Below are 18,527 nucleotides of genomic sequence, written 5' to 3' on the forward strand. Positions count from 1 at the left end.
GGATTACACATGCATGTTCGCTTCTACATGCACTTTAGAGTGCTTACATTGACAGATAAGTTTGAGACTGCATATATCAGCATTGTGCTTCCAATAGCAATTGCCTAGCAACTTTCTTGAGCAACAATACTCGATAAATACATTGCTGGTGTTTTTTTTACCAGATACTAAATACTAGTGGAAAAAAAAACTTTTTTTATTTTATCATAGAAGCTTCAGTCCAATGATCTTTGGAAACTGCAATCTCCTTTATTTATTTATTTGAATGTATCTCAGTGGAAACAGTACTTTTAAATAAGAGAACATGATTGTGGAGTTTAGCCTAAAACTGAAGTGTGCCATGAAACTATTTATTACTGAAAATAATTTTGGGGATTCAAGCAGAATTTGTGCAATTTGGGCATGTTTTAAACCTGCAAGTTAAGTGAAGGCAACATAAAATAGATTGTATGTCACAGGCTTGAAAAGGATCTAAAGAATGACATAGATGAGAACAAAACAAAATAGATAAACACAATGGACTCTTCACCAGAAGAACAAACTGAAAGTCCACTGTAAAGTAGAGGCACTTGCATTGTTGAGCATTTTTTTCTTGCAGGCTTCATAGTACTTTATTGTTTAAGGCCTATAATCACTGCTTTCTTGTTTCCATTAATTTTCAGCAATTTTGTACAGACTTGTGTTATTCAAAGACTTCATTTTTAAAGACAGAAATAAAATATTTAAATAATGTCATGAAATTATTTACTGTTTGGAAATTACAGTTAATGCAGAATGTTCCAAGCTGTTGTCTATAATTGCCAATTCAAGACTCTTACAAGAAACCACTCCTCAGATTTATTAATTGTTCCAAGGTAAAATTATAACTCTAAACAAACATATGTTCATGCCAAAGAACACATTGCAACACATCAAGGAGAAATTTGTGAAGGCACACAAGTTTGTACTACAGTAGATCACAAGAAGGTCCAAGTGATAGCAAATTAAGCATAGAAATGCTTTACGGTTTTTCTGAACAGTTTGCTCTTCTGCCTTTAATGTGAATGACAGAAGCTGTAATGGTTTTAAATACTGATTGTCAAATGTTCATGGGACCACATTGATAAATTGAATTTATCAGTCATTCAGATCATTCTTACTTGATGAAGGGTCTGTTATCCTCAAAGCTGAAGAATGCATAAAGACAAGAATGTGAACATTAGAATATAATGACAAAAAAGTACCAAGTCGGTAAGCAATCAAACAAGCCTTTACCCACTTTGAATGACAAAATATTAGAAATATGTTTCTGTCTTGTTTTCATTCGAGTGGCAAGCCACGTTATATACAGAAGTTCACACGACTGAAGATGCTATATTTCCCTCTCTTGCCACACAGGAAATGGTCACATCAGAAGGGTACTATTGTGACAGGGAAAAAGACTCTCCCTAATATGTTAATTTTCCCCAGAGCAAAGAAACTTCCATCCGTTGAGCCCCAATTAGCAGTCTAAAACAGTAGAGCCCAAACACAGGTCGCCATCGCATTGCAGGATAGCCATTAATGGGCTGGTTCACAGAAGTTTTGCAGCTATTGAGCCTTAATTCTTGTTAGGCTTGTTAAATATGCTATTTAATATTTAAATCTGGTGCCATTATAAGTGAAGCTTTAAAAAGATATTACAAACACTTACAACAAAGCCATGTCATATGTTAAGTCCTACATTCTTTACTTGAGATATAAGGAAATATTCTACATGCCATTGCTTTTGTTGTTTTTTTATCTGCTCTTCATAACAGTTCCTTGATTGCTTCCTTACATCAGTCAGAATCTCTTTCAGATAACAGTATTAAAAGCTTCTCAGTGCTGTGTGCTGACTTATTTTACTGGCATTTAAATAAAGCTATATTTCATAGAATCATAGAGACTACAAGGGTCATCCAGTCCAATCCTGTCATGCAGGAAAATACACAGAAAATATTCCTCAAAGATAGCCATCCAGACTCTACTTAAAAACATCTAGAGAAGGAGACTCTACCACACTCTGAGGCAGCATATTCCACTGCCAAACAGTTCTGAATGTCAGGTGTTTGGGTGGAACCTCTTTTCCTGCAATTTGAATCCGTTGCTCCATGTCCTAGTTTCTAGAACAGCAGAAAACAAGCCTGCCCCATCTCAATGTGACATCCTTTCAAATATTTAAACATGGCTCAGCCTTCTTTTCTCCAACCCTCAGCTTTATGCTGGCTAAGCTTTAAGAGCCCTCTCTTCCAAAGGCTTTGAAAATTATCATTAAAAATGAAGATTGGGAACTTCTTTAAAACTAAGCTCTTTTTTATTTCTTAGTTAATATTCAACAGGAACTTAAATATAAAATAACTGAATTCAAAGAGATCTTGGCCTTTACAGAACAACTTAAAGAAAAGTAAGAGAGAGAAGAAGGACAAGCTGTAATACATCAGATTGATCGGGAATTGTCCATTTAAAAGACAGCAGCTCAGATCAACCAGAGGAAGCCAAACAGGCAGGTTTTTATAGACAGATTATGTATGCGAATGCCACCAAAGTAGAAAAATGGATCCAGATTGGTCTTTAGACTGAAGAAAAGTAAAGAACATACAAAACCACAGAGGAGAGGTTCAATTTTTCAGACTGCTCAAACAGATAAACAAAGCCTGTATGAACTGTTTAAACTGTATCTAAGATTATTCTGATGGGAGAAACATGTTAATATTAAATAAACAAATTGTTAATTTAAAGATGTACAAGGAAAACTCAACAACAGATACTAGATTGGAAATTTGGGGGATATATTGAGATAAAATATACAAAATTGAAATTACAAGAAAAGAACTATATTCAAAATTGTTAATTCAAGGGTGGCTTTCTGTACAAAAAAGTTAACAATGGGTTGGAAATGGAACATTGGAAGAATTAAGATATAATAACTTCCTTCTTTAGAAAGGTTTGATGATAAAACAATGCAGTATACAGAAAATGGTTGAAACATAGTAAGGTTCCTCCTGATCAAAAGGATGAATTTTGTGGGGAATATTGTGATAAAATATATAAAGTTAAAATACAACAATTTAATTACATTTAAAATATTCAAATTGTTCGTATTTAGTATATGGATACATGGAATAGCCTGTTGTATGTGAACAATGTTGGAAGAGACATGGACAAAAAATAGAATCTTTGGAAGAAATTAAAATATAGATTTTTTATGTGGGGTAGATGGAAGAAACAAAAGCATTTAATATAAAGGGGGAAATACACAAGAAGGGAATTGTTCAAATACAATAATATTAATTTAGATTAAAAGGCAAACATGGGGGGATTCTGAGATGGGAAATAAAATACGAAATTTTAAGAATTGAATTTCAGTAAAATGTTTAAATTGTTTGTATTAATATTACTTGTGGGTGTTACTTTTAACAATTTTTTATATTTAGCAGAAGTTAAAGCAATTAGAATAGAAGTACATTATAACCTTTGGATTAACGCCTTGGCTTGGGGAGGGGAGAAGGTCAACAGTGTCTTTTTAATTTTATTTTTACTTTTTAAAGGGTGGGGAGGGGTTTTTAAGTTGTATTATTTTTAAAAACCTAATAAAATTGGGAAAAATGAAATACAGTTCATCTAGCATAACGTATTTTTGAGAAACCAATGTTGACTTTTGAGAAATCTGTGTTGACTTTTATGACTTTTTCTGAATATAGTAGTCCATGTTTACAGAGTGACTGTTGAAAGATCTGCTCCAGAATCTTCCCTCGTGTTGATGTCAGGCTGATGGTTTGGGCAATCTTTTTTGTCCCTTCTGAAGATGGGGACATTTGTCCTCCTCAAGTCTTCAGGAATTCTCAAAGATGACTGCAATTGGTTCTGAAATTATTTCTGCCAGCTCTTTTAATACTCTTGAATGTAGTCCATTTGACCCTGGAGATTTGAATTCATTTAGAGTAGCCAGCTATTCCTTGACTACGTCTCTACCTATTCTGTGCTGCATTTCCCCATCTGCATCCTCTTCTCCATCCTCTCCTAAGTTGTTAACACCTTTTGGGAGAAGAATGAGGCAAATAAGATGTTGGCTTGTTCTGCCTTTTCTCTGTCCCATTTACATTTCGTCATCCCCTATATGCAGCAGCCCTACCATTTCTTGTTCTGTGCTTTGACTTTTCTAACTTTCTCCCTACATATGCTGGCTATTCGTTTGAATTTATCTTTGGTGATTTTTCCCTTTTTCCAGTTCTTGTACATGTGCCTTTTAAATCCATGAGTTTACTGAAATTACCTTTTTTAAAGTCTAAAATGCATGTTTGACTATGCTTGTATAACAAACATGGTCACTCCCACCTGAAGAACGCACAACACTCAACTCATTTTCCAGGTCATCACTGTTAGGATCAGATCTGAAACAGCTGATCATCTTTTTTTTATTATTCTATCTTCTGAACCATAAAATTATCTGCAAGTCAAATGAAGAATTTGTTGGACTTGATATTCTTGGCACAGTTTGTGTTCTAAAAATTGAATACAAATTAAAATCTCTCATTACTATTATATCTCTCTTTTCTGAATGAGTGGTGATTTGTTCCAGGAAAGCATCATTCAGGTCCTCAATCTGGTTTGAAAGTCTACAGTAGACCTTCACAATGACATCCCAGTTTTCCCTTTAATTTTTACCCAAATACTCTAAAACTGGCTTCCAGAATTTACATCATTAACTTCCTCACAGGTGTAAACATTCTTGATATACAATGCTACTGCTTCTCCTTCTCTGCTTGGTCTATTTTTCAGAAATAGATTATACCAATTATATCATATTTACTGTACAGTATTAAGAGTTCAAGTTTATTTCCCATGCTTTGTGCACTAGAACAGAGACACTGAAGACCTTGGACCATCCTCCTAGCTGCTTAAGATTTTTTTCTTTTCTTTGTTGAATTCTTGCACTTTTTGTCCAGTTCTCTCTATACAAGTTGTGGTGTTCTCTACTAAAAAAAACTCCTGCCTATCCAAATGCTGCCTCCCTCCTCCAGATAACTGAATGTAAAGCCCTCCTGATTGTGTTTGTGAAGCTCTTACCAAAAACACACCTGCTGACCTCTGTGAAGTGCAAGCCATTCCTTGTCAGAAGTCGAACTTCATTAAACCTAAGATCATGGTCCAGGAAACCAAATCATTCTTCACAGTAACATCTGTGAAGTCAGTTATTCACTTCTTTATAAAAGACTTGGATGATGGAATAGAAAGCATGTTTCTTAAGTTTGCAAGTAACAAGAAATTAGAAGAGTAGTTAATAGCAAGGGGACACTGGCTCCTCTAACATCTGAGCAAAGCTAAGTATATAAGCTAGTGCATAGGATTCAAAACCGTGGGTATGTTTAGCCTTGAGAAGAGAAGGCTGTTCTCTAAACATAATAGCCCTTTTGGAAAGAATGTCATATTAAGGAGGAAAGCAGCTTGTTTTCTGCTGTTCCAGAGACAAGAGGCACATCTACACTGAACCAGAGTGTCAAATTCCAGATCAACCCAAGGATGGTTTTGACTGCTGCCTCCCCCCCCCCCTTCCCCAGATGCAGCAGAGGTTGAGGGAGTCCTTATTGACAGCTCCTGGACCATTGCAGAGGCACAAAGTAGTCTTTCCTATCCAGTGGCGCTGAATCCATTTTGGCATTGCTGTAGAGTCACTTTTACTATCCCCCTCCTGTTTTTGTAGTGGCAGCTAGCTACTATATTCAATATGACAGTGTCCATTGCTTGTTTCCTGGAGTGATGTCAGTTGGGGTGCCAGAGTGACATGGGAGAGCAGAAGGAGGAATCACCCACTACTTTTCTCCTCCCTTCTCTGACCACCCTTCTGCCCCACAGACAATGTCATCCAGGCAACTGCTGTGTGCCACTGAAATGAGAAACATGTGGAACATGATGAGTTCCAGACTATTGAGGAGAATTTGCTACTACCAATGACTTTTGTTAATGTGGTTCAAGGTCACATTAAGCCAAATCAGCTCACGTGTCACGCTGCCACCATGAAGCTGTGTGGCTACGGATGTCCCTTAGGACATTTCAATGTTAGGAAAACTGCCAGATGATAACAGCTATTTGGCAGTGAAAGACTGCTCCCTGGGAGTGTGATTGAGTTTCCTTTTCTGAAGGCCTTTAAGAAGAGACTGGATGGCCATAAGTAAGGAGTTCTTTGATTGTGTATTCCTTTATGGCAGAATGGGGTTGAGTTGGGTGGCCCTGGTGGTGTTTTCCAACTCTGTAATTGTATGACTCAAAGAAAAGGCAAAGAAGTAATTAATCAAGAGAAGAACTGGAGAATGCTGCTTACTGGAAATAAATTAAAAGGAACGGAGGAAAAGGGACATGTGCAGTTGAGTAAATGTGGCAAAAAGACACCGGCTCAGCTCTAGAAGCTTCTGAATGTTTTATGCAGACACAGGGAAAACCTATATATGAGAATTAGACAGTGAACTACAAGATGTGAACTACAAAGAAGAATATAATTTTAGTTGTGGTTGGAGATTTTAATGAAATAATTGGTAGTGATTACTCTAATCTCAAACTTTCTAAAATAAAATAAATATTGTTAGTGATTCCACTCAGGAGCCTTCTCAGCCCCACTCTGGATACCTCTGCTGATGTCAGGACAGGGTATCTACAATGGCCAAAAACTCACACAGAGCTTTCTGGCCAATTGGGAGCAGCAACAGTGATGTGGAATGTAAGGTGATAGCCTACCAGGGCCAATGCTATTTTGGCTGGTTGAACTGTGTAGACTCCAATTTATCTCTATAGGAAGTTTAGGACAGTGTATGTGACCATCTTGGGGGCCAGTCCAGAGTATTTGTGCTCTGGACAAGCCCTGGATTTACTGGCCAGTGTAAACACAGCCTAAAACTCCATGTAAACTGCCTTTGTTTACTCATACATGTTTGCAAGCTGAAGACACTGGAAAGCGCAGTTCTAACGGTTCTGCTCCTATTTCCATCCAGTGACTCGCTTCCTCTCACGTGTAACCTCTGAGTTTAGACCATGCACTCTAGCAGAGCTTATGCAGCAAAACATGCATTCCCACAAGCATGTTTCCAAACTGTTTATTCAAACAGAGTTATTTATTTGTTTTTTTATTAAATTTTCACAATCAACTAAAAGTAAAAAATAAATATAAACTCTAAAGGAAGAACCCCATAATATCCCACTCCATAATTTCCCCTCATCTATACCCACACAAACTAACCTCTATTCTTCCCTGTTTAAAAATAAACTAAATAAAATAATAATAAAAAACCCAAAAAAACCCCATTAAAAACACTGGTGATTTGCCCCTCAAGCAAAGACAACTCTCAAATTATTACATAGAATACAAATTGATACATAATCACAAATAATATTCATATCAACAATTTATCATTTTTTACTAGAATATCAATTTGTATACATTTTTGTAAATTAATCTTTACAATACCTTAATATATCCCCAAATATTATTCCCTTTTAAATTAAATTAATCATATTGTGCCATATAATGTTTTCCAAATTTCTTCCTTTTAATCTAGATTAATCTTATTGTATTCCAATGGTTTCGTTTTCCATATAACATCTTGTTATATTTCTACATTCATTTTAAATGTTCCACCTGCCCACAAATGATATTAATATAAGCAGTTTAAACATTTTGTTACAATCCTTATAGTTCAAAATATCTTAGTTTTGGAGTTTGTCTAGATTGTCAAATTATTAATAAATTGTTTTCAACTCTAGGCTAGCTGACCTTTATCCCCTTCCAATAGTCCAAATGGGAGAGTTTCACTTCTAACATCAAGGGGAAAGTAGTGGAAGAAAATCTTCTCCAGCTAACAAGTTGGTTCTTAAATCTTCTGCTCAAATTTAAATAAAGATAAGAGAGATGTACTGTAGAAAAACTTGCTTTCAATTTGAGAAGATTCCCAATGTTCACTTTTAATTTGATCATGTCTGTGGAAGGATGTTTTATCCTGGAGTTCTTCGATTTGTAACTGAGGCAAATTCCACAGAGGGGCTAAGTCTCTATGGCTTCTACTTCCTTTTAGGGGGTCACAGATCACAAGACAAAAATTGGCTCACGTGGATGTCTCCAATGTCTTTAATACCAGAAAGATACCCCCTTTCTCTGCAAATTGCTCCTCCCTCACAACAAGGCAAGGTGAGAGAGAACTTTCACTTCAGGCCATACCCCCAAAGTCGCCCAGCCAAACAGAGTTCATTCTCTAATCTAGTGTTTTTCAAACTCTGTTCCTTCAGATGTTTTGGACTTCAGCTACCAGAAAACCCAGCCAGCTTACCAGCTGTTAGGAATTGTGGGAGCTGAAGCCCCAAAACACCCGAAGGAGCAGAGTTTGAGAAACACTGCTCTAATTACACACAGAATTAACAAACAAGCCCCTTGGGATGAATATTTTGCACTAAATGATTTCTTATTTGATGATACTGGAGCAAGATAAGGTAACCAAGCAGATTTAAGGAAAATGTGATTAAAAAGATTTTTAAAAAAATAAATGAAGGAAGAGGCACAATTATTTCACACTTTACATATTTTGGTACACATTATTAGCAATGTAAATACTTTATACAATTTTCCAATTGGCCATGACATATTTCTGTGTATTTTAGGAAGTCAGGAAGCTTTCATGGTGTACATTTTTAAAAAATTATATACAACTTGGAGTATATTTTAATCTACTAAATTCACTTGGTAATTACAAATCTCTGAGGCATGATGTGCACATCTCTAAGGAGACAAAATGGGGAAATGTGAAACCAGTGAATTTTTCACCCTTACACTTTTGTATGAGTCTCCGTTCAAAGAACTGGAACAAATGTAATTGTATTATGTGATTGGTGATAGGCAATGGATTGAAATGTGATGATATGTGGAAGAAATATATAGTTGTATTATGATGCCATAAAAATAAAATATCCATGTTGACCATGGGATGGAGACTGCTGTAGTCAGCCTTTTGAATACAAATATATTTTTATTCATAAGACGTAGTCAGAACACTATCTGTTAACTTTGTTGGGGGAGAAAATTATGGTCACCAATAGCTCCCTTTCACTTAGTATAAATGCCCAATTACCTTTCTTTAGCCAAAAGAAGATGATTTCACAACCGGTACTGTGCACAGGCCATTTATTTTTTTGCATACCTGGGCTGGCAGTCCTGCCTCTTGGCTCAGTTATTTACATTTTCCTCTATATGACTCTGAGCACCTATCTTTTTCTCTCTTCTGTCAGTGCAGAGACACATCTTTTATGCATCTGATGAAGTGGGCTCTGTTTGACATTACCTTTTGCTAAGATGAATATTCTAGGTCCCATAATATTTTTTTCTGGACATATGCTGCTTTCATATTATACAGAATGTCATTATTGTGCAGAAGAGTTTTGGTTTCCAACTATGTCACAGCAATTTTAGAGCTAGTGAAATTGGGATCATAAGAATGGCCCCTCTCTCACCAAATCAGCAACATAAACCAGTAACTCAAGCAGTGCTTTAAATTGTGCTGCAAAGCAATAATCAATATAGATCTCTTTGGCTGTCCTGTAAGATAGTCTTGTCCCAGAAGTCTTCCAGTCATTTTCAACTTATGGAAACCGCATGGTGAACCTATCAAAGGGGGCATTTTGCAATATATGTTCTCTGTTTGACCTTGGGCAAGTCACACTCTCGCAGCCTCAGAGGAAGGCAATAGCAAACCATTGTGTGACTTGCCCAAGGCCAAGGGGAGACTCAAACTCTGGTCTTCACAACTTGGTCCAATGCTCAAATTACTAAACTACCCTGACATAATAGAATAAAATGAGTTATATTTTCCCTCTAGTCTAAAGGTTTTGCCCAACATTTACATATTCTGATATAAGAACAGTGAACCCCAAGAAAAGGGTTCTGTTTAATTTTTTTCACTGTTTACACATTTAAGTTGTAAGAAAAATTATCTTCAGTGATTAAAATTCAATGATGACGGAAGTTCCATATTATTCTGTATTTGGATTCGTTTCAGTAAATCTCGCTTGCCAGTTGCCAATACAAAAGTAAGCACTTCGAAAATGGAAGTGCTTGTCAAACCCATGGAGTGAAGCTGTTCCATTGCTGGTTGAGCTTCAACTCGGGTAAGAAGTAATCAGTACAGTAGTTCTTTTCTAGCAGAGACAGGGAGGCTAAACACACCCAAATAACCTTCGCCAAAGAGTCATCCTGTGCTCCAATAGCTTCCTTACAGAGCTAAAAGCTTTTCTTGTTTTGTATGAATTTGAAGTTAAAGTCAAATAAAAAACCCACTCTTTTAGTTCTTTTAGGCCCCTTCCACACAGCTAAATAAAATCTCACATTTTCTGCTTTGAACTGGATTATACAGTAGTGTGGACTCAGACAACCCAGTTCAAAGCAGATATTGTGGGATTTTCTGCCTTTATATTTTGGGTTATATGGCTGTGTGGAAGGGCCCTAAATTTCAAAGTTGCAGAGCAAATGGGAGCAGCAAGTCCAGTGTTCAAGTCTTTGATAATGTTCACTGAGTGACCTTGGTTTGCTAACCCTTTTTTACCCTAAACTGTATCACAGAATTCTTGTGAAGAAGGTGGTCAAAACTTTCACATATGCTATCCGAAGATAGGTGATGGTAGTGATGATGAGCAACAACACTGGCAATGCTGGATATGACCTATAAAGCCCCACATGCCTTGGATGAAAATACTGTAGGGTTTGTAAAAGTGAGATTCTTAAGTACAGCCCCTAGGACATCCTAGAAAACCCCTCTTACTCCCAGCCCCATCCAATTTTTAAAATTGTGGCCCAATTTTCAGGCACTTTTTGTCATCCAAAAGGCCAACAATCCTCGCCCCACAATCTACAACACCCACCCCAAGTTTAGCAAAATACCAGAAAAAGTGTAATAAGCCAAAATGCCACATGGAAGTGATATCATATCAGTTCAGGAATGCTGAAACTTGATGGAGTGGTGCTCTGGATGGAGGCTGGAAAGCAAAATGTCTCTCAATTCCTGTGTATTTAATTATAAGATCTTAAGTGATGTTATGGGAGCAAATGCATGAAGCTTAAGTACTTTTGGTATACCGAAATTGGGCTGGATAGTACCTAAAAATAGGATCTGTTGGCTTAGACATGACAACAACCTATGGTGAGTGTTGAACAGGGAATGAAAAGAAAAAGCTATGGAGTATGAGGAGAAGTAGAAGATAGAGGTAGAAATAGAAATGAACAAATGTGTGAAACTGAAGCTTATTCCCAAGTTTCCAAACAACAGTTTGGAAAGTTGCTTTATTAGAACCAGACTTATCCTCAAAATTAGTTTTCCATGCCTTTGGTTTGGAAGGGAAGTCATGGATTACTGCAATCTATTGTGGGAATGTCATTCAGTAGCTACATTCAAATCCTAGAAAAGGCAAGATCTTATAGCCACAAGACGAATTTACTGCATTATATTCCACAGAACTTGTCTTACTCATATGGAACATCAATAAATAGTTTATTAAGACACTAGCTGTGCCCGGCCACGCGTTGCTGTGGCAAAGTGGTGCTGGTATTGGTTAAAAATTGTTGTGTAATTTTTATTTGACGTTATTTTCATTTTTTTATTAATTTTATTGTAAGTTATATTTTTATTTATTATATTTTATTATTTTCTTGTATTATTTTTAGTTATTTTCTGTTATTATAGTATTTTATTGTATTAATTTTTAGTGTTTTTTATTATTTTTATTGGGTTGCTAGGAAACCAAGTTGGAGGAGCTTAGCCTTCTAACTGGCAGCAATTGGATAAAAGCAATTATTCCTCTCTCTCAAATTAGGACTTTATTTTTCTTTTCTTTTTGTTGTATCAACCTAGAGGCGTGGATGATGGGTTGTGTTGTCAAATTTCGAGGTTGGGGGGCCTGTAGTTTTGTTGTTTTGTGGGTCGCCATGATGCCATCACTCTTTTATATATATAGATTGAAGATGCATTGTGTTAAGCAGCAATAAAATTAAACCAGTTATTAAAGTAACCGTTTAAATACATATATGTGTATCTGAGTGATATAACCGAAGGAGTTATTGTTCTAAATATAATGAGCAAATTGTGCAACATAAATTTGCACCCCCTTTTGGCAGATTAATTACTTTAATTTCCAGTATAAATCCTATGTATTTCTTATTGTCATGCTGAACATTGTTTTGTTTTGCTTTTCAGTGAAAATAACAAATTGTCATTTGTAGATGGTTAAAAAAAGATTTCACTCGACACATTTTTAGATGCCTTTCAAATATAGAAGTAGCTGCTGACTTTGTACAGTGGTCTGCACGGGAACACAAATTAAATGAATCTTTGACATGGACTCAGTTCCTAGCTTCCTGGGATATCCCCAGAGAAAAGAAATACCAGAGGGACTGGTTCTGTATTTGAATGGCACATTGTTCACAACGTAAGACTAGAGAATAAAAAAGTGAGCAACATATGCTGAATCCATGAAATGTTCACCTTATCTCATTTATTTCAGTGGGTCTGATGTTCAGCTTAGTCTAGATACATCTCAATATTTGTGTCTGTGTCTGTCTTCAAGTGTGTATTGCAATGGTGATGAATTCCACAGTGTTTTCTTAGCCAAGGAATACTCAAAGATGGTTTTGCTCTCCTCTGAAATATAGCCTACAATACCTGGTATTCACAGGACCAATCCTGCTTAGCTTCTAAGACCAGACAGGATCTGGTGCCTTTTGTTAGACGGTACCCAATATATTTTTTTGTCATAAAAAATTACAACATTTCTGTTTGAATAGTAACCTAAGAAGGTGGTACAGTAGAGTCTCACTTATCCAACATAAATGGGCAGGCAGAACGTTGGATAAGCAAATATTTTGGATAATAAGGAGGAATTAAGGAAAAGCCTATTAAACATCAAACTAGATTATGATTTTACAAATTAAGCACCAAAACATCATATTTTACAACAAATTTGACAGAAAAAGTATTTCAATACACAGTAATGCTATAGAGTAATTACTGTATTTACGAATTTAGCACCAAAACATCACAATGTATTGAAAACATTGACTACAAAAACATTGACTACTAAAAGACAGATTGCGTTGGATAATCCAGAATGTTGGATAAGCGAATGTTGGATATGTGAGACTTTACTGTACTTGAAAAATTATTTTTAAGAAGAATGACTATAATGACAAACTATCCGAAGCAGAATAGTGGTAGGCTAGCTTACTTAATAATGGCTTTACTATGTCATTAGATAGATTTTTCTGAAATAAATACTTTCCAAGCTCTGTCCACCTTGGAACAATTGAAGGGGGTGAAGGGAATCACTTACTTGATATTGTCGAGACACCCAGATTCAGGTTTCAATATGGCAGTATGATGAAACATTTTATAAAGAGCAATTCCAAGGAAGATTACATTAAGCTGAAATTAAAAACAAAAAGAAAAACACAGTAGTGCATCACATGGAAAATTATGAAAGGAAAGAAGGGATTAAACTATGGCCCAGTTTTCTTTGAGCAACAAAAATGGCCAAGGTGCATACAGTCCCATAATGCAGGTGGAAATTTGCAATTGAATGTTCCAACGCATTAATACCTGAATGCACAGACACACAACTAAACTACGTAGGCCATGCCAGAGAAAATGTTCCAGATTTACTGCTTTTTTGACAAAGGAACTGAAATTTTGGAGGGGGCTATGGAGAAGTGTTCTATCATGTAAGCTACCACTTTCACTCTTAACTAGAGTTACTGCTTGCTTATTTACCCGCCTATTTAATCTTTTAAATTATTTCTATATGCCTTTCATGTACACTTTAATTTGCTGGGTCCCCAAAGTAGTGTACAACAAAATCCAATAAACCCAGCCAACCATAGTTTTAAAAATAAAAGATTGAATAAGCAATGTCATTTTTGCTAGCAGTTGGCGAAAATAGCTCATAGAGAAGGGGTACACAAAGCACTCAGTTCCACAGTGTTATAAAACACTGACACATTTTTTCAGAATCTCTGTGATATCTTATTTAATTCTTATTATTTAGAGATAGGTAGTGGTGACACTTGTGTGCATAACTTTGCATACAACAGTTTTACAGGCAGATTAACAGGAGATACAGAAAAGAAACAGAAGTGGGGGCAAAGGAAAAGAAAAAAGTCTACACTATCATGACTAGACGGAACAGATGATGTTATACTGTGTAAGGATTAAAAAATGCTCAGCAGAAAGTCTTCAGTTTCTTTAACCACGTATTTTCAAAGATCCGCCTAAGAAACAGCTGAATGGTAATAGGGCCTGGACTTTCAACATACCCAAAGCACTGTAAACATTACAGCCAAGATAAGAAAGGTTTCAGTATATATACTTAAAATCAGTTATTAGAAGTTGCTTGGCTAGTGAGGTCTTATCACAAAAGACATGAGTTCATGTCTCACAATTGAGACAACACCACAGAAACCAACCTTAAAAGGGGAAAAGGACCTATTTTAAGACACAACCTTTATCATAAGAGGCCTGAATATGATGCAACCCAAATACAATGGAAATGTATTGAGAAAAAGTTATTTGAATGATGTGTCTGCAGACACAAAGGAATGGGTTGTCCCTTGCACACTGGCTTCCATTACATAAAAGGTATATCAGGTGGATGAAATGGGGAGTGGGCCCACTTCTTGTATTGAACCATATTCACAGTCATAGAATTTTGATATCTTTCCAACAATATCTGACCTGTTTCTTATTGCTGAATAGGTAAATCAGTTATTTTATCTTTCAAGTTACTTGTAATTTCCTACTAATGTATTTGAATTCTTAACTCAGTATCAGGACCGGCCCGAGGAAATTGAAAGGGGTACGCAAAAAGTTTTTTTGCGCCCCCCCCGTGCTGCGGGAGGCGTGGCCGCGTGATGCGGGAGGCGTGGCCAAGACTAGCCCCGCCTCCCGCACCCTAACCCCACCCCCCGCACTGGGCGGCCACGCCTCCCGCGGCATGGGCGGCGCGGGAGGCAGGGCCAGGGCGCACAGCGTGGGAGGCGGGGCCAGACCTGGTCCTGCCTCCCACGGTGCACGTCCTGGCCCAGCCAGGCTGTGGCGGGAGTTCTTCCAGGCCACAGCCTGGAAGGACTCCCGCCGCAGTGGCCGCGCGCCATGGGAGGCGTGGCCGGTCCTGCCTCCCACGGGGCGTGCCCTGGCGCAGCCAGGCTGCGTGTGACGGGAGTCCTTCCAGACCTGGTCACGCCTCCCATGTTGTGCGACCCCGCCTCCCACATCGCGTGACCCCGCCTCCCAGGTGTGGCCCCGCCTCCCAGGGGCTCAATGCGGGAAGGTGGCGCCCAACGCGGGGGTGTGGTAAGCGTGCCGTGTTGGGCTGGGCTTGCTCAGTATGGATCTCAAAGTGGCAGAAATAGTTTGACTTTGAAATGCAATAACTGTACACTCTCCTGCAAATAAGAATCACACAGTGAGCTAATGCAATGACTTGCTGACTCAGCCATTCAAACCCAGCTGGAGTAAAATGGCAACTTATATACTTCCTTGGCTCTCAAACATCAGTGGGATAAGAAAACATATAAATATATCTGTCTCCCACACAGTGCTATTCATTTCTAGTTATTTGGAAAGCTAGAAATTTGAAAAGCTATTTTTTTCCTTAACATAGAATTTTCTGAAATTGATTCCAATCTGAATATTTGTCTTGAATATGGAAAATCTTATGGAAGATTAAAGGTAAAGGTAAAGATTTCTCCTGACGTTAAGTCCAGTCATGTCTGACTCTGGGGGTTGGTGCTCATCTCCATTTCTAAGCCGAAGAGCCGGTGTTGTCCGTAGACACCTCCAAGGTCATGTGGCCGGCATGACTGCATGGAGCGCTGTTACCTTCCCGCCGGAGCGGTACCTATTGATCTACTGGCATGTTTTCGAACTGCTAGGTTGGCAGGAGCTGAAGCTAACAGCGGCCGCTCCCGCCGCTCCTGGGGTTTGAACCTGGGACCTTTCGCTCTCCAGCTCAGTGCTTTAACACACTTTGCCACCGGGGTTCTATGGAAGATTACTTTATTATATTTTAAGGTGTCAATGCAAACTCCACATGCTCCACCAATAAGAACAGGTTGTTAGAATTAGCCTTTTCATATTCATTCACACTTTCTTCAGGGACTTAGCACTAAAGCATAAGGATTTTAAGAGGTATTCTTCCATGGGGAAAGATCCACAGATTTTTGCCCTGGCTATTCCTAATGAAGCAATATCGTCTATCGAAACTTACAACATTACCAACAGGTACCAGAAGTTATGTTTCTGGATTTTAAAGTCAAGATAAAAAGCAATTCTTACCATAATTATCAAAGTTGCCGGTCCTATAAAACTCCAGATGAAGTAAGTGTCAAGTCGAAGCCAACATCTGTTGTGGAAATGTGGGAAAACATAACATTCATATTAAGAGGCATATAAAGACAGTGAGAAACAGAGATGAAAGGTAGCTGAAAAAAATTCCATGAGGAGGTAAGGAAAAATCATATCATTTTAAAAGCTCAGTTACATGCCTGTGTTCTACCATAATATTGACCTCCAGATAATTACCTCTGGACAGAGCAGGAAAAATATAACAGATTTTACTTGCTAAGGTAGGGTAAGGTCAGGTACCACTCCCTAATAGCTGCTTTGTTTTGGAGCAAAATGTTTTGGAGCAAAACTGATCATCCCTAAACAGGACAGTCAATGTGGAGGACACCAGATTAGGGAAGGCTGAACTAAGAAATTTGGGCTCTCTCATGATTTTTTTTCACAAAAAGTCCCAGAACAGTCATTAAACTCCAAGGTATTATTTGCAGTTTAACCTGCCTGCCAGCTCCCCGAGTAGCAAATGTTTCCCTCCAGAAGACCTGAACAATTCAGTGAAAAGTGAAATAAGTTAGTTGATCTGACACTTAGACAAGATGACAAGACAAAAGCAGTATCCTTTTGAGGTCTAGCACCCACCCAGGGCCGGTCAAACGTTGAAGCCGTGGCTTCGGGCGCACGTGGAAGGGGGCGCTGTTGAGGCCTAATTCTAGAGCACTGCGCCGCGCGGGCGATAGAAACCCCGCACCAATGTGCACGCACAGCACCATCGCCCAAAAGCGCCCTCCCTCTTCTCCTTCTTTTCCCTCCCTCCTTCCTCTTTTACCTGCTCTCCCTTTCTGCCTTGCAGCCAGGCTTTGAGGCTGCGGAGGGGGCAGAGCCGGGGCCTAAGGAAACGGAGGGCACGCACCTCCCAGGAGACCACGCCCCCTGCTTCCGAAGGAGTGCCTTGGAAGTGCCCTTCGGCCCCTCCCCCAAAATTGAGATGCACAATACATTTGTGTAATACAGTAAAGACAAGTGGGTTGCTGTGAGCTTTCTGGGCTGTATGGCCATGTTCTAGAAGCCATTCTCTCCTGACATTTCGCCTGCATCTATCGCAGGCATCCTTAGAGGTTGGAAACTAATTAAGTGGGGTTTATATATCTGCGGAATGTCCAGGATGGGAGAAAGAAAGAACTCTTGTCTGTTAGAGGCAGGTATAAATGTTTCAGTTGCTTGGCTGCTTCCTGCCTGGGGGAATCCTTTGTTGGGATGATTTATTAATATTTATTACTAATGATATTATTATTATTATTATTATTATTATTATTATTATTATTATTATTATTATTATTATTGCTCCAGGGAAGGTTCTTCTGCCTGGCTCCCTACCTATCTATCTACCTTGCCACATATTTTCCACATTGTGTGTATGTGTATGTATATATAAGATACATATACACACACACACACACACACACACACACATGCAGGGATCATATATGCCGTGTGTGTGTTCTATTCACCTCTACCTTTTATTTTTCAGTGATTGGTTTGTCGGGGGGGGGGGGGGGCAAAAATACTGCTTGCTTACACTTGAAAATTTCCTAGGGCCAGCCCTGCACCCACCCAGTAGCGAGACACAAAGGTAAGGAGTTGGGACCAAGTAGCAGTCCTACAGATATCTTTTATTTGTATGTGGTGAAACAGTAGGGACATGGGCCAACTCTGTTGTCCAATGGGGGAAGCGGCACTGAAGCAGCACTGAAGTGTGCTGGTTCCACTGGAAGCACCTACTATGCTTCCATTCTGGTTGAGGGCAAGGCTTCAACAGGAAGCCCAGATATGGGCAGTGTGCCCATCTGTCACTAATGATGTTTAATATTAATTAATGTCTACTATTTTAATACTTGTATATTTGTATATTTTAAGTTGTATTGTAATGCTTTTAGTTGTGAACCACTCTGAGCCTCTGTACGGAGAGAAAAAGTGGGAAATAAATAAACACAACAATAATAATTATCATCATCATCATCATCATCATCATCATCATCATCATCTTCAAGAGGGATGCATCTTAGAAATGCAGCAGAAGTAGCCACTGATCTCATGGAGTGTCTTTTAATTATGGCAGGAAGCTGCTTGCCTGCAAGCTGGTAAGCAAGTTCAGTAGTGTGGGGACCAACGTGG

General features: G+C 38.3%; 1 protein-coding gene across 20 annotated transcripts in view; it reads right to left on the reverse strand.

The window, feature by feature from the left end:
* Window positions 1-18,527, reverse strand: part of adgrl3 (adhesion G protein-coupled receptor L3) — a 463,017-nt gene that overhangs the window by 76,394 nt on the left and 368,096 nt on the right. For 13 of the 20 annotated variants that reach the window (XM_062974088.1, XM_062974076.1, XM_062974081.1 and 10 more), the window contains 3 exons: window positions 16,350-16,416; window positions 13,351-13,442; window positions 1,140-1,166 (listed from right to left, as the gene is read on the reverse strand). In XM_062974088.1, coding sequence (XP_062830158.1) covers window positions 1,140-1,166; window positions 13,351-13,442; window positions 16,350-16,416 — 186 coding nt within the window. The remainder of the gene's footprint in view (window positions 1-1,139; window positions 1,167-13,350; window positions 13,443-16,349; window positions 16,417-18,527) is intronic. The other 7 variants (XM_062974092.1, XM_062974094.1, XM_062974082.1 and 4 more) reach the window with 1 other exon arrangement.

Source organism: Anolis carolinensis, chromosome 2 (genome assembly GCF_035594765.1).
Source record: "Anolis carolinensis isolate JA03-04 chromosome 2, rAnoCar3.1.pri, whole genome shotgun sequence".
NCBI classification, from domain to species: domain Eukaryota; kingdom Metazoa; phylum Chordata; class Lepidosauria; order Squamata; family Dactyloidae; genus Anolis; species Anolis carolinensis.